The 27,748-nt window shown below is 33.3% G+C and overlaps 1 protein-coding gene across 2 annotated transcripts in view; it reads left to right on the top strand.

Annotated features, from left to right (window-relative positions):
• Positions 1 to 7,464: 7,464 nt before the first annotated feature.
• Positions 7,465 to 27,748, top strand: part of LOC147071542 (phenoloxidase-activating factor 3-like) — a 42,385-nt gene continuing 22,101 nt past the window's right edge. For both annotated transcript variants that reach the window (XM_085948360.1, XM_085948359.1), the window contains exon 1: positions 7,465 to 7,689. In XM_085948360.1, coding sequence (XP_085804486.1) covers positions 7,641 to 7,689 — 49 coding nt within the window. In that variant the 5' untranslated portion in view covers positions 7,465 to 7,640. The remainder of the gene's footprint in view (positions 7,690 to 27,748) is intronic.

Here is a 27,748-nt window from a genome sequence, read left to right as displayed (position 1 = left end):
ACCATCCCCTCAGCAACCGATAATAGTATTTTACTTTTTACGGATTCCTTCCGAAATAATTTTTCATACAAAACAGAATTAACTGAAAATGAATTCAATTCTACTTAAAGATGGCATCGTGTTCTGATATATTCTAAAAGATTTAAATGTCTAGCTAGTTGGAAAGTTAGTTAAAAATCGATTGCAAGATTTGTACTGGATAAACAACCACCGGACAAACAAGAATACGAGCTAAGAAAAACATGGTAAAAAGTAGGGGATAATTCAGCCCGCGACCCGCAGATTGTTCATACCATTTAATATGAAAAATAGTAATGCGTAATTAACATTGAATGTTTTTATGTTAATTCTAGCACTGCAGTGACACAATTACGTTTTCTAAGAATTAATATTACTTATTTATGATAACATAAACTGATGACATGCCGTAATTAATTGACAATCAGCGCATAATCGATATGCATAATAATTATTACAATACGATTGTCAATAATATATTGTGATATACATGCGGAAATAATATTCGAATCGTAAAAACTATAATATAAAACGAGAAAGGCCTTCATCTGGCAGTGAATTCACGAAGATAAGGTTAATCATCGTGTAAATCTCTGCTCGGTACCAGACAATAATAATTATTTCAATCCTCGATGTCCTTGCGTCGATCACGCTGAGACTCGCAATGCCCGGGTTGCGGTCCAAGTAGGTTCCTTAAAATTGTGTTAAAACGAGAAATTAAATTAACAGGTTTTCAAAATAAATAAGTATATAAATGGATTACAACGTCAGAAAATAGATTAGTAATCATTATTCATTGAACCAATATGTACGATTCTAAGCATATCATAATATTACGGTGAATATACCTAGATTAAGCTCAGGCAAGCGATGGTGTTGGTTCTTAGAACTCTCTTTAGGTGTATTAATTTTTAAACGCATTTGCAAAACCATTAGTAAAATTACTGTTAACATTATAAAGTGAAATATTTACGATAAAAAATTATATTTTATAATCTTTATAATTCCAAATTTGACAAACAATTAGGCATTTTATTATTCAAGAAATGGGGAAGATTGCCACATTTGAAGATAATTCTAAAGATACTGATTTTAAGCTATGTATTTGACCATTCAAATATGATAAATATCCTCCGAATAATGATTGTTTTATAATAATTATTGACCTAAGAATAAGGTAAGATTTTTTTTGAAATACGCCATTTCTATTGGCATTTCCCAGTGGTTAGGATACAGCATACGGCAGTAGCCATAAATTAACAAACGATAAATGAAGTAAGGAGTAAGATCATGTTAACGCGCGTGTTTGAACATGTACCTAACCGAAAAAAACGTTTTTTTTTAAACGAAAGACAGAATTAATTAATGATCCTTGATTTTTTGTTAGTATAAAAATCATAGCACTCTTTCTGTAGGTACTCGCTGACAACGTTAAAAGTAGTAAACCTTTAACATACTAGTATAATAAACAGACTAAACTGCCAAATAAATAATAAATACTATTTTCGAAAAAATTGTTACTTGTAACAAACACAGATAGCATTTGCACCATAGGCGATTTTTTTAAACAATAATACATTCATTTTTACCATAATCAAGTGTCATTCCCCCATAATGTGTGTCATGACAGGATTATTATTTTGCTTTTACTATTTCCGCTTCCTACTCCAAAAATTTCTCACGATCGGGAAACACTTCACTGAAATTTGATGAACAATTTAGGAAAATCTATTGACGGTAGAATCCTTGCGCATCTATTCTATACACAAAACTGCTATCTCCAGCTATCGAGGGAAGTTTTTCATATTTTGTATCGAAGTATTTTAGCACGTATTGTAACAATTACAAGAACTTAGTTGTAATTGTTACAATAAGTGCTATGTTTTAACAGCGGGTGCCGGACGAAATCCTGAAGGCCGAAATCCCGAAGGCCGAAATCCCGAATGCTGAAATCCCGAATAGCCGAAATCCCGAATGCTGAAATCCCGAATGACCGAAATCTCGAATAGCCGGAATCCCGAAGGCCGAAATCCCGAAAAATAAAAAAAATACAAACAGCAATAATTGAGCAATCTTAACACTTATCTCGAATTGCGCAATTTTTACAATAGGACAAAAAACCATTTTTGTAGAACAAATGTGTTTTTGGTCTTTCCTGTAAACAATTGCGCAATCTCAAAACGTATCTTGAATTGCGCAAATTTTACAAGAGAGCAAAAACCCATTTTCCACAAAAAAATAGTTTTTTGTCCTCTTGTAAAATTTGCGCAATTCGAGATAAGTGTTAAGATTGCACAATTATTGCTGTTTGTATTTTTTTTATTTTCCGGGATTTCGGCCTTCGGGATTTCGACCCAAACCCTTTAACAGCGCCTCTCTTGGCTGTGTTAAATTTTAGAGCGAGATAGACAGTTTTGATTATTTAGACGGCTAACTTAACTAATACTTCGATAAAAAAATTATAAACTACTCTCGATAGCTGCCGATAGTGGCCTATAACAGTCTTGTGTATAGAATAGATGAACTCTACATTAAGTACAGTGATCGACAACCGGAGACCCGAGCGTAAAATTGCGAACATGAATACCATATTGAGATAACATTCAGCCCGTATGATGAAATACAATATATTATTATTTCAATAATAAATTTTATATGAGTGAAATTATCGAATAAAATATAATTTTATATGTTGCAAACCTCTGTATGCAGTGGGGTAGCACACAGAAGAGGGCACTTTCTTTTGTATCGGTATTTGGTAAAACAGTAAATATTTATGTGTTTTAAATTTAAAAAATATTGTTATTAAATTGGCATCCGTAAATCTATGTTCGGGCCTGTCACTAATTTTCATTGAAAAACTGAAATGTCTATTTGACATTTCATAATATTAATTTCCATAGTGACGCACGTATTTAACAATTTGCTCGAACCCCCTTAAATTGTGATTATTTTATGCACGTCCCGTACTGTCACGCTGTCACGGCGATAGATGTAATCTATGGTTTCGTTATTTTGCAGAATGTTTTGAACGATAACCATCTCTGTAAATTCAATGATGGATAGTGCCAACTCTAATGTTTTTGAAATAATATTCATCATTCATGCTAATTTCAATTAATTTTAACAGTTTCTACGTATGCGTACGTTAAAATTACTTGCGATATTACATCCATAGATAATATTTTGAACAGAAACCAACATGCAGACCACAGATAATAGACAACATTATTATGGAAAATACATAGTGCCAACCGCTAAACACAAAAAGGGTGATTTTGTAATGACAGTCAAAAAGTGTAGGCATGTAGAATGATAAAAACGTTCATTGAGTCATGCAGGTGTCGATGCAGTGCAGTTCTACGTGATGTGACCTCATTGTTGTTCTGGTGATTTCGGCAGATTTTGCTAACCGACAATGTTCGTTTAAATGTTTAAAATGTGGTATGGTATGGGTGCATCAGTCTTATAACGTTTTAAACACCATGAAAAACCTCATTACAAACTTTTTTCCAGTAGCGTCAAATTACTGTCACTTCGCGTGATAGTGCACGACGTGCATCATAATATAATCACAGCTTTAGCAACCAATAATTATTGTGTGTTGCTTCCATGTTTTTTTTTAATGGAGAATATTTATCTTTATCTGTATTTTATTCAAAATCTTTGATAAATACTTATAAGTTTATTGTTTTAATTAACTTTTTCGGTAACACAAATTTCTAAAGATTGCAAATCGAATAATTTTAAGTTTACCTATTGTTCTCGTGTTACAAAATACCTATAATGAATTTTACTTTAAAATTTGAACTTGAAAATGATTTATTACAGTTAGGTACTTAATAAAAATGTTCATTAGTACTGATAGAATGGCTACTAACAAGCAAATAAACGGAAGTTCTGTAAAGATTGAAGAATTCAAGGTTCAGAATATAGTATTATTACATTGTAAACAAAATAAATGTCATGGTAAAATACATCTTGACATTTCATTATTTATGTTTTTTTAGACTAAATAAATATTCAATGTAGTTATGTTATATAACAGAGTTGTATAATAGTATAAAACATCGGTTTTGTTTCGATTTTTTTCAAGAGCGAGAGAAAAACAAATACCACTTAATTATTGTCGTTCAGTTCATGTGAAAATCAAATTAAACTACAAATCAACTACCAAGAAGATCAAAAACATTTTGATTATAGGTACCAATTAAAACAAATAATCACTGACTTCCGATTGCAGATGTTGTACCAAGTCCGGAACATAAATCGATTGATACCTATATATATAGCTAAACAACTTAAAAACGAACCTGCGCAGAAGCACGCTTACTTTTTTGTGTGAAAATAGTAGGAGGCCATCCATACACTGAAACCGTATGCGAATGAATGCGATGAAACTGTGTGCCATACTGAACTTATGATAAAATATATTTTCACTAAGTGTGCAAGTGTGTGGTATAAACGGATACGATCAGATGCTTATAATATATTTTGTGAAAATATATTTCCATGAACGGACATCATAAGTTTTAGTATGGCACACGGTTCTAAACCGCATACGGTTACAGTCTATGGATGGCCCCTAGGTGTGTAAAAGCTGCGTCTGTGTGCGAAAAGTCTGTTTTACATGATACAATAGTATATTTTTTATAGTTTAAGAGCGGAATGCAGAAACATTTGTCATAACTAAAATTTCCTTAGCAGAAAACACTATGCAGAAACACTGTCCTTAGTTAAGATCATTTCTATTGAAAATAATACCATATTTAAAAATTCTCGTTAGGTAAATTAGGTAAATTATTTTATAATTGTTAAACGATGACAAAAATATGACAACTGCATTTTATAAATGCAATAACTATAAATACATATTAATATTTAATTATAATACTCTTATGTTTCCGTTATAAGTCATTATACGTGATTCCACAGGCACCACAAGATTTTTTTTTTAACATGGTAACACTAGCGTCTAGTGTCATTCTTCATCTGGTATTTTGTATTTCTGCGGGCTGGCGTATAAAAATAAAATAATATTCTGCAAGTACATGCCAAATGAATTAACACTATCAATATCCATATTGAGATACATTGTAAATTAAATTTGAGTGTATGGACTGTGTTATAGACATGCGAATTTATTTTGACAGCAGCTGTCAGTGGTAAATGGTAATACAGAAGGGGGCGTGTTCATAACAAAAGTAGTCTATGGTTAAGGATTCCTTAACTCTATACTCAGGATTGTCTATAGTTAAGTCATGCTTTTCGGCGACTTATCCTTAGGAACGAAATCTTAGATTGTGCATTCCGCTCTAAATGAATAACCCCATCTCGATTGGGGTATTACAAAAAACCTTTACAAAGACATGCACGAGAAATTATTGTTTTTAATGTGATCGAATATTTAGAAGTGATGAAAAATCAGTACAATAATTATAATGATAGGTAGATACAGTCGGACATGGTTATTACGATCACGGTAATAGCGAGATCTCAGATGTAATGAGGAAACATTCGTTGCCACTTTAGTTTATGATTTTCTCCATACATTTATTCACTTTTATAATGAGCTACTTCTCGGGTATACCGAGCAAAACTATTAATGTGTCGATCGTTTAAAAACAACATTTTCGACCCTAAGTAATAAAATCCGACCGGTCAGTTAACTAGACTGATGTCGCTGGGATCGGATTACGTTTATGACACTAGTTAAGTGTCTAAGTACCGAATTGGTGTTTTCGCCGACAACATTTAAAAAATATCCACGTATATTATGATTGAAATTGCATGTAAAAAACCCAACTTTGTGAAGTCAGTAGGTACCGACCAGCGCCAGCAGCTAAGCACTTCATTATTACAATAAACAACTTCTTCTGTAGTTTATGAATGCCATGTTTGTTTTGGCATGATGGTTTTCAGTTTTTTATGTTGTATGCTTGAATAGAACGTGGCGCCGAAAAATGTTATATAACGATATAACGAGTAATGCTTATAACGAGCAAATTCAGTCGGTTCCATCTTCCTCGTAATAACCTAATAACCAAGTTCGACTGTATAATATTTTTATAGAAAATGATTTTCACAGGATGCGTTTTTATAACAACTTTATTTAAAATACCAATTAAAAGTCATTATTTCAAAATTATAAAACAATGTGATTGGGTCATCGATATATTTAATATGTATACTGTGCCCTTCTACTTTTTAAAGCATAATTTGTGTTCTCTTAATTATTTAATTAATACATACCTGCAGCAATATAATCAGGTAATGATTATGATTATAAATGATTTATTTCCTTCCAAACTCAATAATTATCCAGAAGAAAAGAAAGAATCATATTAATGCTAATAATTAAGAGGCGAAACAGCGCCATCTTTAGATTAATAAAGCCTGAGCATATCTTTTTGCACAAGCAACGAGTGGTCCACTGTTCAGCTGTCAAAATCAGATCCCAGATTACTTGACATATTGATTCGCCCTTTCTCGTTTCAAATTGAATTATAAAAAAATCTCAAATCAAATATATTAATAAATTATAAAAAATAATATACATTTTTGTTATTCTTCGGCTGTCAAAGTCAGACTAGTCCTTCACACAAAACCCGGTGGCACTATCGATTTCCAAAAAATGTGTAGCATTGATCTATGCATTACATTTGTAGAAGGTGTGTTAATGCTAGTGTATTATTTATCATGTAACTTATCTATTCAAATCAAACCATTCCCTGTGTGAACACGATAGACGCGTCAGTATGAGCACTCTATAGAAAAATAACAGGTCATCCTTAGACAACAATGGGAAGGGCGGAAAATGTAGGACCAGTCGTTGCGAATGTATCGGCTTTCTACTTGAGTCGGCAATGGGTGAAATGATTTTAATTTATTTTTCTATTGTTAATTATCGAATAATAATTAGGCTTCTCAGTGAATTACTGCAATTACTTTATACTTAAATTAAAAACCTAATTTCGCCGGATTGGTTTTCTCAAAAAATGACAACACAAAAAATCTTCTACACGCGACTAAAGCGAATTTCTGTTATCGCCGAGATCTTGTTGTTGACAGTAGTTTAATAGTTTATTCATATTGAAAGTAACTTTGACGATTGTCTACGTGTAATACGGGCTGTTTCCTTCTTACACTCTCGTGTACTGGCCGTTAACAGCCTTACACAACCGAACATCAAAAGGTTCACTTTTATGTTGTCGGACTATAGTAACTGCCAGGACCGCGATCCGATAGCGACCCCCGAACAGCAAACGCCCGACAATAGATCTCAATCGGCCGTCTCGCATCAGATCACTCCGTATATCGAAATAACCAGTCGCGCAGGCCAATCGAGAAGACTCGAAACATCGCAAAATGTGTTTCCTACTAAACACGAAAGACATCGCAACGATTAATAATAATATTATAATATTATTTTGTTTATTGTCAGGCAGTGTGCGGCCGACCGAGGTCGCCGTAGGTCTCAAGCAGTTGATAAACCCGGTACTTTTGCAATCAAAACGAATGACAGCAAAATATTATATTGTCAATAATAATTTCTGATAATCGTTTCAAATAAGTGTATTATTGTGAATTTATTCCGTGAATTTTAATAATAACCACAAACAATGGCGTCGTATTTATCGATTTGGATATCTTTGACTGTGTTGATTTTTGGTAAGTATATAATTATTGAAATTTTGACGTTCCTGATTCTTTCGTAACAAGTTTATAACAAAACTAACTCTAAATATAAAAGCTTATTAATTTATATGACAATGTAAATAATTAATGCGACGCAGTGTTTCATCTTTTTTACTGATGTTGTTGAATATCTACAAACATAGCCCCCACAAGGGGAGGCTGACAGGGCTCCAGCCTGGTGGCCCGGGGTAAGAGGGACCCGGCGTGGCGGGTCTACTAGTTATGAGATAAACACATACTTACCACAGTTTTGTTATATTAGAAAAAAATCGGTGTGTGTACTTATGTACGCGCGTTAGAAGTTATACTTACTTCTTTGGCGTAACAAAACAAAAACAAAACTGGTGATAAACTAGATTCTTTGTCTAGCTCTTAATTATCTTGTTAAACTACACACTCCGCGAAAAGGAACCGCTTATTTGAACGCCGTTGGTTTATTTCTATACACTTTTACTTATATTACTAACTGACGTTTAATCATTTGTTTACATAAGAAATTGAAAATGGCCGACAATAATGAATTCGCTGCCTAGGCAACGGAGCAATTCTAAACTATAATATTATACTGTATAATCGTCACGATTTCAGTATCACACTGTGGTGTAAAGGTCGTGCGTTCGGCTGATAACCGAACAATCGGTGGTTCGAATCCAATCGAGTGCGTTTTTTTTGTGTGAAAAAATAAATTATGTGTTACATGTCACACGCCAAAAATACATTCTGATCTGATTTCCCAAACGCTCCAAAAGAAGTATAACTTAGAAGTATAGCTATTACACATCATAAAATATTAACATTTTAAACTATGTAGTTGTACCTATAATGCAATTTGATATGGTATGATGATAGTAAGTGATAATTCACGTGTATGATTTTATATTATAATTATTTGTAGTGTTTCCTGAATAATAAAATGGCTATTTATCCAATATCGAAGTGTCCTATGTTACTTGGCTACCACAAGAGGGGGTTGTGACCAGTGGCTCATAATATGATGCCGAATGCCGACAACTCTAATTCAAGGGGATTTATTTAAAAATATAGAAAAATCGCTAAAATACATGGAATATCGTCGAATATGGAGAACACTACTGCAGAACATTACACTGACCTCAACCATAGTGATAGGTAGGGGGGTTTGTTTCATGATGTGGGGGGCATGCCTACAACTTGTGACGTGTGTTTAGTTATGCGGATGGCCGATACACTGACCAATCGTATTTATAGATTTCTGGGTTTTCATCGTGTGTACTTCCTCCTTCACTTTATCTTCAGAATGATATCTGTAACGAGCCCGAAACGTCGTGAAAAGAAGGAAAATAAACACACGGTGAAAACTCAGTAAACTATAAATATGATTAGAAACAACCGTGAAAGTCTCAAACATAACAACATGCACCGACAAATGTTGACCCCACGATAAAAAAAAAATATAAAACCATAAATCACATATTTTATCAAAAAACATTATTATCGAGAATGACAGTGACGACACATAATAATATTATTATTACTTTATTTTTGTGCATAATTATTTACCTACCTACCTACGTGTCTATTTGAGTGGTTTGTTAGGTCGTAGGTAGGGAATCCAATCCCGAGCCAAAATTCTGATCCCGGGATTTCGGGATTACAATTTGACAATCCCGGGATCCCGGGACTGGTCCCGGGATTGGCATTTTTTTCCATTGTTAATATAAAATTTTTATATTTACAAATAACATTGATAAAATCGGTCAAAAATAAATCTAGTATAATTTATACTATTTAAAACATTTATTGTTAATATTGTATACGTTCAATCTTGGAAATACATAAGTTTAATGGAGTAAATAATATTGTAATATAAATAATAATGTGAATTTAATATGAGATTGCTGTTTCTGATAGTAAAGACATAATGAATGGATTAGCGAGATTTAAAATAGTAAATCAAATAATCATGGCGTACTTATGGCCTTTCCGCTTCATAAATCTAATTAGTCAGCCAAATATGAAACTGCCGTAAAACGTATGATATCATGGTGGAATTACTTTGTTAAAAGTGCGAAGCATTGTTTTTTCCAATCTTTCTCATTTTTAATAATTTATGTGAAAAAATAAAATGAATCGGCAACCTACACATGGGTATAAATCAAACTTCATTCAAACTCAGTTTATTTCTAATGTAGTTATTTTTTATTAAAAGTATTTTTTCTGTTATATTTTCGCTTTTATTTTATTTTCCATAAAAATTGATAAAAAAATCAATCCCGAAATCCCGGGATTATGTTTATCAATCCCGGGATTCATAGGTATTGAAAATAGCTCGGGATCCCGGGATTGGAATCCCTAGTCGTAGGGTCCCCATTGATGCTATCTGTTACATAATATTATGCTTTCGACAATATTCTGAGAAATACGAATCGTTAAAAGATTTTGGTATGTACTTATACTTGTCTTATACTGTATGCACTAACTGTTTTGAGGCCCCCTTCTCTGAAGTCTTCTGATTAATCGGTACCCACGATGGCGGGTTCCAGGTTTGAATCTTGGGTCTGGCAAGTGAATCCACGTTGTACAAATAACTATATTATGTGTGTCAATTTTATCATTCTTTGATTGAATTACCTAGTTAAAATTTACTAGATAATATATTTTAATAATTGATTCCAACTGTTCCAATTTTATACACTGAAATTAAATTATTTCACAAACAATTGAATGGAACCATTAAAAATATAACATTTTTAAATATATAGATTTCACGGGGCTATAAATTATGACATTGAAATTATCAACTGACAATAAATCTATCCATGATGGCCGCGCGGCGTAAACGTTGGTCTATACAGGGGTAGTCAACCTGGTCCCTACCGCCCACTAGTGGGTGTTCCAGCTTTCATAATGGGCGGTAGGGGTTTTAAACATTTTCATTATGTTTTCATATATTTCCAAAGACCTTCGTTTGTTCCTCACAAAAATTGAGCCAGATATTCAGTAGGTATTTAGTTTCACAGCATCAGCCTCACGGATCTCATTAAGAATTTAATTAATTAAATGTAATTTCGGCAGACTTCATGCTTATATGTATGCAAAGTATAAATAATAGATAGATTTAACTACAGTAAGTTGTTTTATAAAGATTTATTCTGCCAAACTTAGCGAAAGCCTGACATAAAGTATTTGGTAAGTAATTATTATTATATGCTTTAACTTGTCTTGCTGTAACTCTGCTTTATAAATTTTATAAAGTAAAGTTACTTTCCTACTTTATAAATAACCATTACTGTGGAACCGGTGGGCGGTTAGAAAATTTTACTTCTAACAGAGATACAAAAGTGGGCGGTGGGTATAAAAAGGTTGACTACCCCTGGTCTATAACGTCATGGGCCCCAGATTCGAATCCTGTCTCTGGCAAGAACACATATTGTTTTTTTCAATCTGATTACGAGTCAGAGTATGGACCTAATAGGTTGATCAAGTGGCTGACATCCATTTCTCGTAAAAACAAAATCTGTTAATATAAACCTCAACTCTGTGAAGGCCCATATTATTATGATCTTATTAGAATCGGACATAGTCGATTAATCGGTTATGTCAAATAAAATCACTGCTGAGTGCTGACTCCACACGAAAATTATATATCGAAAAATAGTATAGGCATGTCGAACTAAAACAAGGTATCTGGCTGGAAATTAATACATAAGTACCTTTCTTAAACAGGAACCGGGACCGGGACCGAACTCCATTCGATTTTTTTTTCAATGGAACCATACCTGTTGATTACCGATTGATACCCGTAATTGAATGTTCTACACACGATTATCAAAGATCTCCCATTTCACCGTATTAATTGTCCCGAGTGCTTCCTACCGCGCTCACCGCAAATACTATAGTATATTATTTTATATACCTATATTTGACATTCTTTTTTTGATAATAATTTAATACTTATAAATTTTGTAGTATAAGTAAATAATATAATAATTCAATACCTACAAATATTTAAAGGACTTAGTTGAATTAAATAAATAATAAATAAGTTATATAAATTTTACTCAGTAGCGAAGGGAAGAAAACTTTATTAGTCACACGTATTTGTTTTTATTGAACTAAGTCATAAAGCCCACCAAAAAAGCGTTCGGTGCGCTCACTACTGAGTAGGCCCCCTCCCAACCGCGTATTACCCTTCACCTGTGTAATAAGGAGCTCAAGGAGCACACAATAATTATTATTATCAGCGTCTCTCATAACAAAGCAATAAAAATATTATTAAATTTCTCGGGGCTTGTAATTAATATCGGACACGCAATACCTAAACAAAGAGTTCACTGTTCTTAAATAATGGCTTCTTGCCCATCTATCGACGACGCTTCGAGGAGCGTGATTTTGCTTGCCGTGTTCAATGAATTGACTACGTTGTATTTTCGTTAATTCGTATCGCTGAGAAGCCAAAAACGGTGACTCATGGGGCAGGCGGGCACAATGCGTCGTCAAATCCAGTATGCGCTGGCGTATTTGATTACGTTGTATTTTCGATGATTCAGATAGAAAATGCGCGAGCGCCCCGTAAGCCTGCTTTAATGGACTTTATGCCTAAGACTACAATTTACAGATGGTGTTGGTTAGTTTTAAAAATCAATTAAGCCCTGCTTTAACTAAACCATGATAGTTTTGGTATATTTTGGGCGATACGATAAAATTGTGCACACTGTTTCATTCATACTTATTTATTTTCGTTGGATTAAGAATGCATATCACACTTATTGTTGGTTTATTTTTTTAAATTCATCATTTAAATGCCTAAACCAAACTATAACAGATTATCGATTATTATATCTATAACAGTTGTGTAAAATTTAATTGCATAATTGTTGATATTTTACAGATAGACGAGTATTCTTTTACTATTATCTATTATCGCTTGGTTTCGCAGGGTTTAATTGAATTTTTAAAACTAACCAACACCATCTGTAAATTGTAGTATTATTTCAATGAAAACAAATACGTATGACCGACAATGTTAAGCGTGCACTATTTAATATTTATAAAAGATCTTAACAGCCTACCACCACTTTTCGCCAGTGAATTTTAGTAATCAGTGTGGCTTTTTTTAAGTGATCCTCAAAAATTCACCCTGTCTCATCAATGTCAATGTCAATGGGAAATCTAGAAAATCGCCTTCTAAATTTAAAACTAAACACCCTTATAATGATTTCAATATTTTGAAACAATAATTTAGTGAATGTTTTTTTTTCATATTAATTTTTGAAATTGTATGTCGAAGGTTACGCGTTGAATTGATTAAAGATTCGTAATGTTATCGTTCATTTTTCTCATAAATTTCAATTTCAACAAAAAAAATATCTCCTGTGGCGCAACTTTATTCAGAGTTGACTAACATAATACAAAAATTAATACATTCGCGCAGTAATCCAAAATGTTGTGTTCCTATTTAGGAGTTTGGGATTAATGGTGGTCTATGTTTTAGCTCTTAGCGGAAAAATAATGGACATCACTAGTTTATATTCTATCATTCATCTTCTTCTTTTGATATTTGCTTTATCATCTGTCACTCGGAACAGTTCAATGGACCTGCACTCATACTAATCATTCTTAAAGCACGAAATGAGACCTCGTGCTACGTTTGCGGTTAATCTTTCCTTTGATAACGAGTTGGGAAATGCTGTACCTCTGTCATCTCATAATGTGGCTGGGGTGCTGTAGTGTTTTGGTTTCTATGCTATACAGTTTCCCATTCGTTTGTCATCCTGCCAGTCCAAGGAATTTTGAAGATGCGTTTATACTACTACACCTCGCAAGCCTCAACTCTTCGTGACATATACTTATTTAGAGTCCATACCTCTGTGCCATAATAAAGGATTGCAAGAACATAACAGTGAACCATACACAGTCTATGATCGAGGTTAAGGTCTCGACTGCTACAGAGGCGTCTCATTTTGAGAAACCCACTTACCCATTTTCCTAAGATTTTGTAATATTGTGTTGATGGGTAGAATTATGTTTTCAAATTGAATGTCCCTACCCTTTCTGGAGCTCCTAGTCCAGCGATATACAACCGGTAGCTCTAAGAGATAAACCACACATAAAGGAGCGGGGCGAGGCAAGCGCGAAAATTTCGTAAGTGGCGCGGTGAATCACCGAAAATACAACGTGATCAAATACTGCAGCGTACACTAGATATGGCGGGCGCTAAGGCCGCCTGCCTCGTAGTTCAACGCACACAGGTGGGGCGGGGCGCACGCGTGTTTTTGCTTCTCAGCACGACATTTTAATGAAAATACTACGTATTCAAATACTCGAATGCACATAGAATGTTACGAGGTAAAAGGGGCGCAATCATAGACTATAGATACATCTAGACGCCACCCGTTGCATTGCTAAATAAAGCCGCGTGCCGTGCGTTTGGTTTGTGGGCGAGCGAACGCATTCGTCTACCAATGTTCGAGACCATAGACCATTTCGCTAGTGCTCGCCCAAAGTGCTCGCACTAGACGCTCAGAATTAAAATATAATTTTCTATTTTTTTACGTTATATAGTATTTTTAAGCGGTCAAAATGCAACCATTAGGTAAAGATATCCATAATTTAAGTTATTTTAAAGAAACACTAGGTCACTAATATTAAAATATATAATAATATACAAATAAATTATCACGAACATGTATCAACTTACCTATGAAACGTAATACCATCTCCTTGCTTATCAGTTCGGCTACCATATTTTAATACAACACACAGAACCATCTTTTCTACTTAATTAACTAAAAATATTTACTACTGACTTTATGTTTAACACAAGAAATAGCAATTTTAGCAACACGGTTATCGACGCTTAGTTATGCAATACGCTAAGATTTGCCGGCTACACCGTAGTAAACCATCTCCCAGATCTGTAAACCTTTTATCTTACTCTAGCGCGTGTCTCAGAGATTATAAGGGTGCCGAATACTTTCTCACTCGCACTTGTGCATCGTTTTTGTTGAGGCCTTGGGTGCAATGGTCTCTAATTTACTCGCTTGTAGGAGCATCGTCAACAAGCGCACGCTTATAATATCTTCAAAGCCTTTGTAAATTATTAATAATATTAAAATGTAATTATGTGCCGCCAAAGAAATAATTCAGATGGATAATAAAATATTGTGTTATTCCGCTTTATAATCGCGCTGTTTCTGCCACTTGAACCTATTCCAATAAATAATATTGACTACTGCCCGACAAGAAGATCTAAGCAATAACCGGAAGTCGCTAGTGCGGTTAAAAGTAGAAGGAAGATACGTGGACAACTCGTCGCTAGCCGGAAGGCGCTTCAATCGAAATGCGATGAAAAATGGAATTAGCTTGTTAGTTCACAGTTTTAACACGTAGCCAAGCAGATCTTGTTGGACAGTAAGAGATGTTACGGGGGACGCGGTGTGTGATATATGGTGAGAATGCGCTGCTTAACGCACTTTGGCTACGAGCGCCCAGATCCGCTTTTTTTAGTGGGTTTTGTCGCTAAGGTGATAATGTTGGCTAATAGGGTACTAAAATGTGATACAGCACTGAACAAATGCCTAGCGTTATAAAAGGAAGATTTTTCTGGCGAAAAATCGGGAAAATACTACTTATCTAATTCCAAATACACATTATTTTATTATTATACCAACGCAACCGCTTGATCGATAATTTTCGTTTAAATATGGGAATTTTTATTTTGATTACTTTCGGTTGAATGGATGTTACCATTTTTTTCAATGAAGTAAGTGTGTACGACATTTCATTGACAAAATCTCAATAATAGCATTTTTATATACGTACGTATAGTATACATTTAAAAATAAATTAAATAATAAAGAAACACGCCATCATGCACTCGAGTATTTGCGTCAGTCTTGTATTACGGATCGGTTCGCTGAACATTAGATAAATTAATATCATAGTACGTAAATTATAAAGTGTTTTTTTTATTAGCATCCTTATTGCGAAATAATCATATTTGTATGATGAAAGCCAGATACGTATGAGCATGGCGGTTTATGAGGGTGTTTTATTTTTCAGAATATGTGTCCATTTGTCAATCAATAGACATTCTATAATTGCGTTATGTATTTGTAAATCATGCCACGTTAGTCGAGATGGAAACTTCATCTAAACCAGGGGTAGTCAACCTTTTTATACCAACCGCCCACTTTTGTATCTCTGTTAGTAGTAAAATTTTCTAACCGCCCACCGGTTCCACAGTAATGGCGATTTATAAAGTAGGGAACTAACTTTAATTTATGTCCAATTTAAGTTCGTTGAGATGGCTACTGAATCTCTCAATATCCTCTGGAGTTACATCATCTTTTATAGATGATAATTCAGGAAAGTGATGAAATTCTCTCTTCAATAGATTACAACGAAGTAGTTCAAGTTTGTCAGTAAATAATGACACAATACTTTGGCAATCTATAAGAGTTTTATTAGCTCCTTGAAGCTGCAAATTGACATCATTAAATCTCTTGAAAATATCTGCCAAATAAAAGGCATCATTCTTTACTGGTTTTAATTACTGTTGACACAGATTGGTCTCAATAATTACTATTCAAAAATTGTATAACACTAACATAATGAAAATGTTTTTAAAACCCCTACCGCCCACCATAAAAGCAGGAACGCCCACTAGTGGGCGGTAGAGAGCAGGTCGACTACCCCTGATCTTAACTGACTCAAGTAGAAAACCGATACATTCACAACGACTGGTCCTACTTTTTCCGCCCCTCCTATTGTTGTCTATGGATGACCTGTCATTGCCTGTCATTTTTCTATAGAGTGCTCATACTGACGCGTCTGTTGTGTTCACACAGGGAATGGTTTGATTTGAATAGATAAGTTACATGATAAATAATACACTAGCATTAACACACCTTCTACAAATGTAATACATAGATAAATGCTACATATTTTTTGGAAATCGATATTACCACCGGTTTTTGTGTGAAGGACTAGTCTGACTTTGACAGCTGACGAATAACAGAATGTATATAATTTATAATTTATTAATATATTTGATTTGAGAATTTTTTATTATTCAATTTGAAACGAGGAAGGGCTAATCAATATGTCAAGCAATCTGGGATCTGATTTTGACAGCTGAACAGTGGACCACTCGTTGCCTGTGCAAAAAGATATGCTCAGGTTTTATTAATCTAAAGATGCTTCTTTTTTTGTTAGTAGATTGTAGATACATAGTAGTTAATTTAAATTGCAACACTAAGCACCGAGGAAAAATCACGAATTGTAGTTAACTAGAAAAATAACGCGTGGCAATAGGTACCACCTGTCAATATTCTTGGATGTGGCGATAAGCTAGTAGTGCACTGTAAGTACCTACTTGTCAAACTATTATACTCGTAGTATCCTAACATTTGTTTTATTTTACGACCCAATTAAAATGAACGATTATTTACTAGTTACACCTGTTGTGTCACTACTGTGGTGTTCGATGTGTAGGTTGATGATGATGATAATGAAGTCTACGATGTAGCAGGGTGAGATTTATTAGCAGCGTATCGGTACAATAGTATATTATACAATGATAGTGCATATAATCTACTGAGATAGTTACGAGCTAGGTACTTGGATTCGAGTGACATTTAGATAAATTATTCTTCGTTATTTATACAATAAAAAGTAATACATTAACGTTAAATTCTGGTACATAATCATATTGGACTAATTATAGAGTCAGCGTTTTAAATCGAGTAGCTTGTGAAATATTATGTATTATTACCGTCGTAAGAAAATATGATACCATGAAAAATGATTATTCGGCTAATACACCGTAATGATATAATGTGCTGTGATATGATGTAATAATATACCGTATCTAATATCGCCAATCAACTTGCTGATCTAGCTAAGATTTGTTTACTGGAAATTGATTCGCTGGGAATATATTATTGCAGAATAATTTGATACATTAAACAATAGATATTTGATCGCTACTATACTACAGCTACACACCTTACCCCTTTTAATGCGTCTTCCCCCAGTCTCGCTCTGTCCTACACATTTACATAATAATATGTATTCTCTCGTGCGTTACAGACAGACAGGTAGATAATTCAAGATACATACGTAAGTATCGCGTTTTTATTAATAAAACAATAATTTTACATAAAAAAAACTTGATTTCATACGTATTTTAAAATCATGTGGACAACAACTAAGAATTCGCAGAATTGACACAAGATAATCATCTCGATTTTGATTTTTCAATTAAATGAATTTCACAGAAAAATTTAAATGACGCATATGTTCATTAATAATGTCTTGTTAATTATTGTCTGTATTGTTTTCTTGTTGAATAATTTTATTCTGACTATTTATTTTTTATTACATTATTTATCATCACCTCAATACCAGGACTCGAAATGGACCGGAACGCACCGGAGCGCCGTTCCAGGTCGTAGAATCGGCAACATTGTCGTTCCGTCTCATGGAAAAAATAATTTTATCATTTGAGCTAGAATGGCCATAATATAACAAAAAATCACACACTTATTTTTTTTATAAAACACATAAAATTAGATAACTATGTTAATATTTTCATAAAATTACCGAGCGCTCCGGTTCGTAAAATTCTCCATTTCGAGTGCTGCTCAATACTACAACTAGATAACTTGATTTTCACTGTTTTTGAGATAGCTATTGAATATGAATATGATCACTACGAAATGATAAAACTAGTTAAGTCAGAAGTTAATGGGAACTGTATTAATTTTGTGTTTGAAAGTATTTGATAACTTTAAAACCATTAAATAAATACAATAAAATATCTAAGTACAATATTTTTTCATTTAATTGAACATTATTTAATTGTTCCCAATTATACAAAGCACAATTTTCCATTTTTATTTTAAATAATAATTATTGCCTAGATTTAAATTTCTTTTTCCCAACAATGACCAAATCAGAGTTATCTAGTTGTAGTATATTGAGGTGACAATATGTTGTCTTTCTAAACCATGTGGTTACCACCGGTTGCTATGGTTAGTAGTTCTGTTTTCTCACGCTGTAATAAGATATGTGTGGTGTGTATAATATATAATATATTTATGTTATATTGAAATAAAAATAGACTCTAACGTACGTGACAAAACCTACTTGTGTACTGACTCCTCGCCTCCCGGGAAACCAACCACATTTTTAGAATATGTACACGGGATTAACGTGGAGTAAAAACAGACATGGTAACCAATGGTAGGTGTTTATTTTTACTTATTATGTGCTGAAAGTTACAAACATTACAAGTGTTTCGAAAAAAAATATTCACTCTGCAGCCACACCGCCAAGTTTGACATGCAGTAGCAGGGAAATCCAGCGCTCGGAATGGACAGGAACGCACCGGAGCGCCGTTGTGGTTCGTGGAATTCCAAAATATACCGTTCCGGCTCGTGGATTCATTTAAAATTGCGTTGCGGTTCGTTAGATTGAGATAATTATATATGAATGTATCTTTTAAAGTTTTTCTCAAAATTAAAAATTAACGAAGTTATGTTATGCCGGGCGTGCAAGGGTTAAAAATAAAAATTATGACATCCCTAAATTTCTTTCAACCTTCTTATTTTGTGTCGATATGTCCATGCCTAAATGCATTGTCTAAATAACAAGAAACAACCAGCTGCAAGCGTAAATTACTTTATTACCCAAAAAAATGTGCCTTGCTGACACTATTTGAAAACTCTTAAAAAATAAAGTATACATTGTTTAATAATTTCTAAAGGATGAAACATTTCAAATCTCAATACAATCTTGCCTTTGACTTACGCATTGTTAATTTACTTACCTACTAATTTATTATATTATTTTATTCGGAGTGACAAAAATTATTACTTCGCCATTTATTTTCGGGTGAATGAATTGTGTTTTCGATGGTTAAATTAGTACAAAAAAGTTTGATAATTTGACTCGTGCAATCCGCTATAATATTCCTATTAGTTGCCTTTTAAAATATTTTGTATTATTTAAGATATAAATACGTTTCTAAACAAAATTGTTTATATTATTAGTTTGGTGTTTTTTTGCTACATTCTAGTAAGTTTTGTGTTTTAATTTTAACTGTGTGTTTAACTTGATTTTTTAATAAAAAATTGTTCTAAAAGTTGGTCAAAAATGTCATCAGGCGAAACGTGTTAACCGAAACTATTGAAAAATATTTTGTCGCAGGCAACGTAACGCTGGCCACATACCTACACAATTTGATCATTTAAAAAATGATATTGAGTGGTTATTTATAAAAATAATGAAGGTATAATAAAGTAGTAGGTAATTCGTGTAAATCTGCTAAAACCACATTACATTACATTAGGAATTCACTCCAATAACCATTGAAGTGGCAACAGATGGTATTCATCTCAACAATTAACTTTTGTTAAAAAAAGCTTATGACGTGTCGTAAACCCCTCTTTTTACGATGTTTACATTTGTTTTGTAATTTACATTATTGTTGAATTGCGACTATAGTACAATAAATCTTGTGATATAACTACTACATTCATTCATTTATTTGCCATAGGTCATGATGAGTATACTTTTTTGTAAGTGAATTTTGTTGCTTCTGGTAAGTTTTGTGTTTTAATTTTAACTTTGTGTTGAACATATTTTTTAATAACAATTTGTTCTCTTAAAAGTTAGCTAAAATTCTCAGCAGGCGATACGAATACCTTTATATCGTCGGTGTATTGTAAAAATGGCGAATTAACCAAAATACTATTACAGGAGGAGAATTTTTAACCTTTGACATTTATTTATTAATTACCTGTGGATGAATACTTTCCTTATAATAGGCTTTATAATATAATATTTTAAAAAGTCTATTATGTTAAATTCGCTTTTTCTTCGTAACACTAAGTGGATAATCACCCTTACAATTATCGTTTTTAATAAGTACTTTCCTGTGGGATACAAATTCGCCATTTTTACATAATTATATTATTACATATATACCTATATACTATTGTCGCTGGTATCCAAACTGATTTAAGATAATTCTGGCCACACGCACAATTTGATAATTTTGTGGATATTTATAAAAATAATGAAGGCCTAATTACGTAGTAGGTACGAGTACTTCGTGTAAATCTGCTAAAACATTAGGAATTCTTTCCGGTGGACAATACAGTGGCAACATCTGTTCTGTGATTCAATAATTATTATCATCTCAACAACTTGACTGTGTCAAAAAAAATTTTATGATAAGTCGTAAACCCCAATTTTCACAATGAATAATGAATGATTTTTTCTACAAAAATGTGTTTGGGCCATTGATGGTTTGGGCAGAAAATATTGAATAGCCTTCTGCAGAGTTTATTTATTTGGGACGTTCCTATTGTATTACAATTATTATTACATGCATTGTAGCTTGTGACTTTAAAAATAATAGAAATAATACATAGGTAGTGTGGAGAGAACTTTTACTAAATTTTTGTTTGTAAATTTGTTTAAAAAAAATATAGGAATATCCTTTAATAAAAATGTACGACTATCATAATATCTGTATTGTATGTAGGTACCTATTATCATTTCCATGGCAATAATAATGTGAGTAGGGAAGGACAAACAACATAGATTGAATCGTTTAGAATAAGTAGGTACTAACAAATTAGGTACCTATGTGTCCAGTGCGGACATCTAATTATCTTAGGTGGTGTTAGTCATAGATTATTAAATAAATACGGTGGTAGATGGATATTACAATAATGGTAACCAAAGCATCACCATTGTAACATAACATGCATACAATACAATATAAGTCCTTATAATGTTGAATATAGTAGGTACTAATTAATGACAATTTTATATTATTCTATAAGAATCGCGCTTAGCAACCTGAGTTTCACCTTCCGTCATGTTTTATCTTATATAAATGAAAATGACACACCATTGGTAATTTAATTACAAATAATGCTATGTTTACGTTGTTTGGATAACTTGAAACTTTTATTAGATGTAGGTACGGCCTTATGCCCCTTATAGTGGAGAAGGTTCAAAATAAATCTTTGAGAATCCTTTAAAGCTGTGTGGATAGTGGATACTATCCATGGTTTTATCCGATTGATTTCTCAAGACGTATGCTTACATACTGTATTCTGAAAGTTAAAAAGAGAGCTAGGTATTTAGGCTACGTACTTTTTCCAACTTATATCTACCCAGTACAAAAGAGAACTCTGCCATTATTGGTACTTAGTATTGATTTTATTATATATTATTTTATAACTTTCTTGATAATCTAAGTTGTTTGTTCTGCCAAGGTGCAATAATTGCTAATGATAATTGGGCAGGAAATAACTATGTTCAACCAAATCGCTTCGGATAATCGTATATTCCACCTGCGTGAGAACGAGTTTATGTGAACGCTATTTTATAAATTCTTGGTATAGGTAGGCACTTACTGTTTTTTCTAATACTATTTCTTTATTTTTTAAACACTATTTTAATACTATTTCTTGATGTTTGATATTCTGTGCTCGTATTTAAATGGAATTTGTAAAATTTTCTATAAGTACGTAAATATTTTTTTAATTTGAATCTATAAGGTACTTATGTGGATATGTTGTTTGTTATGACTAATTAATTACAAACTTATCTATCCCAAATGAGACAGTAAGTTATAATCAGTGACGAGTGGTGGTAGAAGTATCATGCACTGGTTATAGTGGTAGATAAAGTAAAAATAAAGAATAATACAATTTTTGACGGTATACTTTGTTAAAACAAGATTATTTCGCCTGCGGCGCTGACAATCCTTACCAACCTGCCCAATATAGATCCACGTAAGAAGTTTAAAGTTTATTGTTGCATTTTTATATCAAAAGTACGTACGTACGTAAAGAAAGGATTAGCATAAGTACTTAGTTTCGGAAAATTATACAGCGTTCCTGTTCGTGAAATTTTCCATTTCGAGCACTGGGGAAATCAGAATCTGAATAGGGAATGAACAAACTCTAACAGAATATGCCCTTATGAGGATATGGTGTACAATGCAGTGGCGAAGGGTGACTTTTGGAAAGAGGTAGGCTGTGGAGATCTGATAAAAAGAACACACTTGTCAGGTATAGATACTACTAATGAATAGTAACACACTAATTTAATGAAACTTCAAAAACTCACTGACGACATAAAATTAAGCGATCAGTTTAAATTACGTATGTTTTCAAAACATTTATACACATCAAAAATCATTAGATAAAAGTTCTTTTTTATTTTTAAAAACAGTCTATATTTATTAATATTCGATTAAACACCATAGAAATTATTTTTTTTAAATTAGCTCATTATTAATTATTTAGTTTTTGGCTCTGCGATCGGAGCTTACCTTAGTTCATACAATTCGATAGACTGGGCGGGGCTACGTGACGTAAAGTCCATATGAAAAAAAATGAGAATTATTTGAAACATAATCCGACCTTTATTTACGTCAAGACAGATGGCGCGCTGTGGTATATTTTTAAAACCTTTTCAGATTGTTTTGTGATTATCTGTGTAATACATTACTACACATACGGCATCTCTCGTTGGCAAAATAAATTACTTTATAGAATATATAATCAAGTGATTAAAAAAATAAGTTAATATGCAATTAAAAAATATTTTTCTTAAGAAGGTAGGCTTCAAATAATCGCCTAGTATGGAGTCTTTGCTACCGGTACAATGTATAAATATTATTATGTAAGTAGGTACTCAAATGTGACGGCATGACAGATTCAAAATCCAGGCAGTATTATGTAAATAAAGGGCTCAAAATGGCTGGAGCGCACCGGAGCGCCGTTGTGGTTCATAAAATATTCTAAACTATCGCTCCGTCTCGTGGAAAAAACTGATTTGACCGTCTGAGCTAGATAGGCCATTTAACAAAAATCTAACACATTTATTTTTATAAAATACATATAAAATTAGATACTTAACTATATTAATGTTTCTGTAAATGTATCAAGCCAAATTTTCCATTTCTAGCGCTGGTACATAACTTGAAACTACCTAGTCCTAGACCAAACACAAATTTAACATAGGCTATTCGCTACACACTGATGTTTTCGTCTGGCGGCAATAACCACCCATGTGTTTCCTCTTAGGATGTGAATCATAAAGCCGACAGCAAACTTAAAAAAATAAAATAAAAACTTTTGATATATTTTGCTTTGTTTTTATTCAAAATAAAATTATAAAACTTCAGTTAAGTATCTTCTTTTTTTTTACTATGCCCTATCCTAATAAGATCATAATATAGGCCTCCGCAGAGCGGAGGTTTGTATTGACAGATTTTGATTTTACGAGAAATGTATGTTAGCCTCTGGCTCAACCTATTAAGTCCATACTCTGACTCATACACAGATTGAAAAACAATATGACGTGTACTTGCCAGAGCCATGATTCGAACCTGGGACCCACTACGCTATAGGCCGACGCTTACGCCGCACGGCCATCATGGACCTTCATACTTAACTACATTCCTACAAACTTATCTGAAGAACGGTCAAAAATGGAACTACGAACTACCATATGGACGCCACATTGAAAACGTCATTCGAATGTTAGATTTTGTCCAATTGCGAGTCTTGATTGGGTAGTTTTCGACTGTGGCTTCTCCATCAATTCTTCAGATAAGTTTGTAGGTCTGCACTAATATTGTCAGTTGGTAATCTCAATGTCATAATTTATATCTTCGTAAAATCTATCTATTTAAAAATGTTTTATTTTTAATGGTTCCATTAAATTTTATCGTTTGTGAATTAATTTAATTTTAGTGTATAAAATTGGAACAGTTGAAACCAATTATTAAAATATTTCTAGTAAATTTTAACTAGGTAATTCAAACAAAGAATGATAAAATTGACACCCATAACATAGTTATTTATACAACGTGAATTCACTGGACCAAGTTTCCGGTAAATTATAATGCTCAGTGTCACTGTCATCTGACTTCAGGGTCAAACAAACAAATAATAGCATTATTATACTCTTAATTTCATAATATGATTATATTATACTTACCTAGGTACCTAAATAGCTGAGTTTATTTTCTTAAGTTGTGCTTTAGTAGTTCGCTTAAAATCAGCTATATTCTGTAAAACAGAAAATGACTTGCTTCGCAACGAATGGTATAGATAGGCCATATATTATGGGAAACCTATGACGCGCGAACCATTTTTGTACGAATAAAAAAAGTAATATTATTGCAGAATAAGAATGGAACTAATTGCTTGATAGGTACGTTTAATTCAATGAAAAAAAATATTAAACTGACTATTTTTATCTCCTCTTTGGGTCGTATAGTACTGGCATGAAATTCATGTATATAATAAAACACGGTTCTTGTCGGTTTCCACTTTATAGGAAGCCAGCAGCAAACAAATTTTGAAAATAGCATTTCACATATTGTCGCTTTGGACAATATAATCCTAGAGCGACGATATAGTGTTTTCAACAGCAAGTATCTCATAAACGGTCAGAGATAGAAAAAAAACGTATTATGTAAACATTTTAGGAAATTTAATAAGCTTTAATTTTGTATATAACAATATTTTTGCTACGCCCAACCATTTTTGAGATATAACCGAAAAACCAAAAAAACACCCAAAATTTTGCGGTTTTTTGCCCGCTAAAAGTTGTGCCGAAGTCATCCGAATTGGCAAAACTCGTTTTCTTATCACTTCATTACCATGTATACAAATAGAAAAAAAAATCTTCTATCCGACCTTTTGCAACCATAACGTATTTTTCGGTCTAATTTGACTGGATTATTTGTTAGGTTAGGTTAGGTTTTCATTCTTAAATTTATGAATTTTGCCAAAATCACATATGAAAATTGGAGACCGTACACTATACGATCATCTATTTCCGATAGAAAGTTTGTACCACGGTGAAATGTTTGACGTACAATTTACATGTAACCGTCAGCCCTCCCCTTGTGGGGCCATGACTGCCATATTATATTTCCGATACAACATTTAACGGTTAAGTGTGATACGGCGAACTGCATACGTACAAGTTTTCGGACACGATATTTTAGTTTAGACACAAATCAATTGTTTAGTAATGAATCATTGCTACTGGATGGTACTAAGTAGGTACCTACTGTACTGCATAATAACCATTTACCGTCCAAAGCAAAAACCGAAAATGGATATTATTAGATAACATAGTACCAGGCAGTTTTTTTGTAATATGATTAAAAAACAAGATTCAAAACCGGACTATGAGTCAACAGAGCGCGATCGCAAACTTCGATGACGGTGAGATTAAATTTAAACGGTAATGTTTAACATTTAAATTGTCTAATAAACCGTCATTAGAATTCCCCGACCAGTCGATCAAAGATCAAAATATACTATGATCCAGCCGTCTTAACTAAATATCTCCCAGACCAGAAGCAATAAGGGAACTGTTTCGATTATGGGATAGGTTCTTAATCCTGTGCGGAAAATAATATGGGGTATATCATGGCCCGTTTTGTCATGGCCCATGGCATGTTTTTCAATTTGTGTGTGAGTCAGAGTATGGACCTAATAGGTTGAGCAAGTGGCTGACATCCATTTCTCGTAAATAAAAAAAATCTGTTAATACTTACTTACCTCTACTCTGTGGAGGTCCATATGAGCCTATTAGGATCGGACATGGTCGGAAAAAAAATATCGTGGCCCCCACATCCTGAAGCGGGCCCCCAGGCTAGGATGTATGGTGGACCCCCTACCTATCTCTAAGGCAAGGTCATTGTGATTTTCGAGAGTAGTGTTCGTCAAATGCAGAGCGTAGTTGGAGCGGACCCTTTTTTGAGTTCCGCTCCACTCCTGGTAAAAAGTATTATGTGTATACAAATGTTATAAAAATATGTAGTTTAAAAATAATCGTCATTTTCATTAATTTTATTGGTACTGTTCGGTTATCAGGAATACAGCGTAAAACACATTTTGAAAATAGCCGATAAACTGGATTATTTGTTAGGTTAACCTAACCAAACCTAACCTAACCTAAACTGACAAATAATCGAGTAAGTATATCGGGTATTTTCAAATTGTGTTATCCGCTGTATTCCTGATAACCCAGTACCATTTTATTTAACAAAACCGACAATAAATCGTCTCTCATTATTTGCCTCTTCTGTCAAAAAAAGTGAGGTTATTTATCACTCAGCAGTGTTTCCATATTTCAAATAATTGTCCAGTGCTGCAAAGTGTCAAAATAAACAATTTTCAATGGATTTTAGGACGAAAATTTAATAATAAAAAAAACATCCGGAGCAGTGGAGCACTACAAACTTTCGGTGCTCCCATTGCACCGGTGCTCCGTGCTCCTGCTCCGGCTACGCTCCAACGCTCAAATGGTTTCCGCGGAACCCCTGAGTTAAGGTTATTCCGTATATTCTTAGCGATTTTTAAATAAATCCAGTTGATTTATTGAGTTATCTGCACTCATCGTCATATTATGAAGCCACTCATCGTGACATCTTTTTATGGTAGCCAAGTATCATATCATGCAACCCTTCGCCATATTAGATAAATAGCCATTTTGTAATTCAGGAAACACACAATAATTATAAAATACAATTCTACGCGTGAATTATCATTTAATATAATTATAACAATTATCATATCGCATCAAATTGCATTGCATAGCCACATATTTTTTTTACAACGTTTTTCTTAGCTCGTATTCTTATTTGTCCGGTGGTTGTCCGGTACAAATTCCAGTATAAATGTATCTTGAATTATCGACCTGTCTGTCTGTAACGCACGAGAGAAGACATATTATGTAAATGTGTAGGATAGAGCGAGACTGGGGGAAGATGCATTCAAAGGGGTAAGGTGACAGAAAACATACACGCAAACGCAAATTCTAAATTTGAAAAATAAGCTGACACACTTATAAAGGAATCGTTCATTTTAATTGGGCGGTAAAATAATATATCGCCACATCCAAGAATATTGACAGGTGGTGGTATTGCCACGTGCTATTTTACAACGTTTTTCTTAGGTCGTATTCTTATTTGTCCGGTACAAATCTTGCA

This window comes from Rhyacophila brunnea, unplaced genomic scaffold (assembly GCF_057557595.1).
Source record: "Rhyacophila brunnea isolate RB1 unplaced genomic scaffold, BYU_Rbru_1.0 scaffold_20, whole genome shotgun sequence".
NCBI classification, from domain to species: domain Eukaryota; kingdom Metazoa; phylum Arthropoda; class Insecta; order Trichoptera; family Rhyacophilidae; genus Rhyacophila; species Rhyacophila brunnea.
This window is presented reverse-complemented; position numbering and strand designations above follow the sequence as displayed.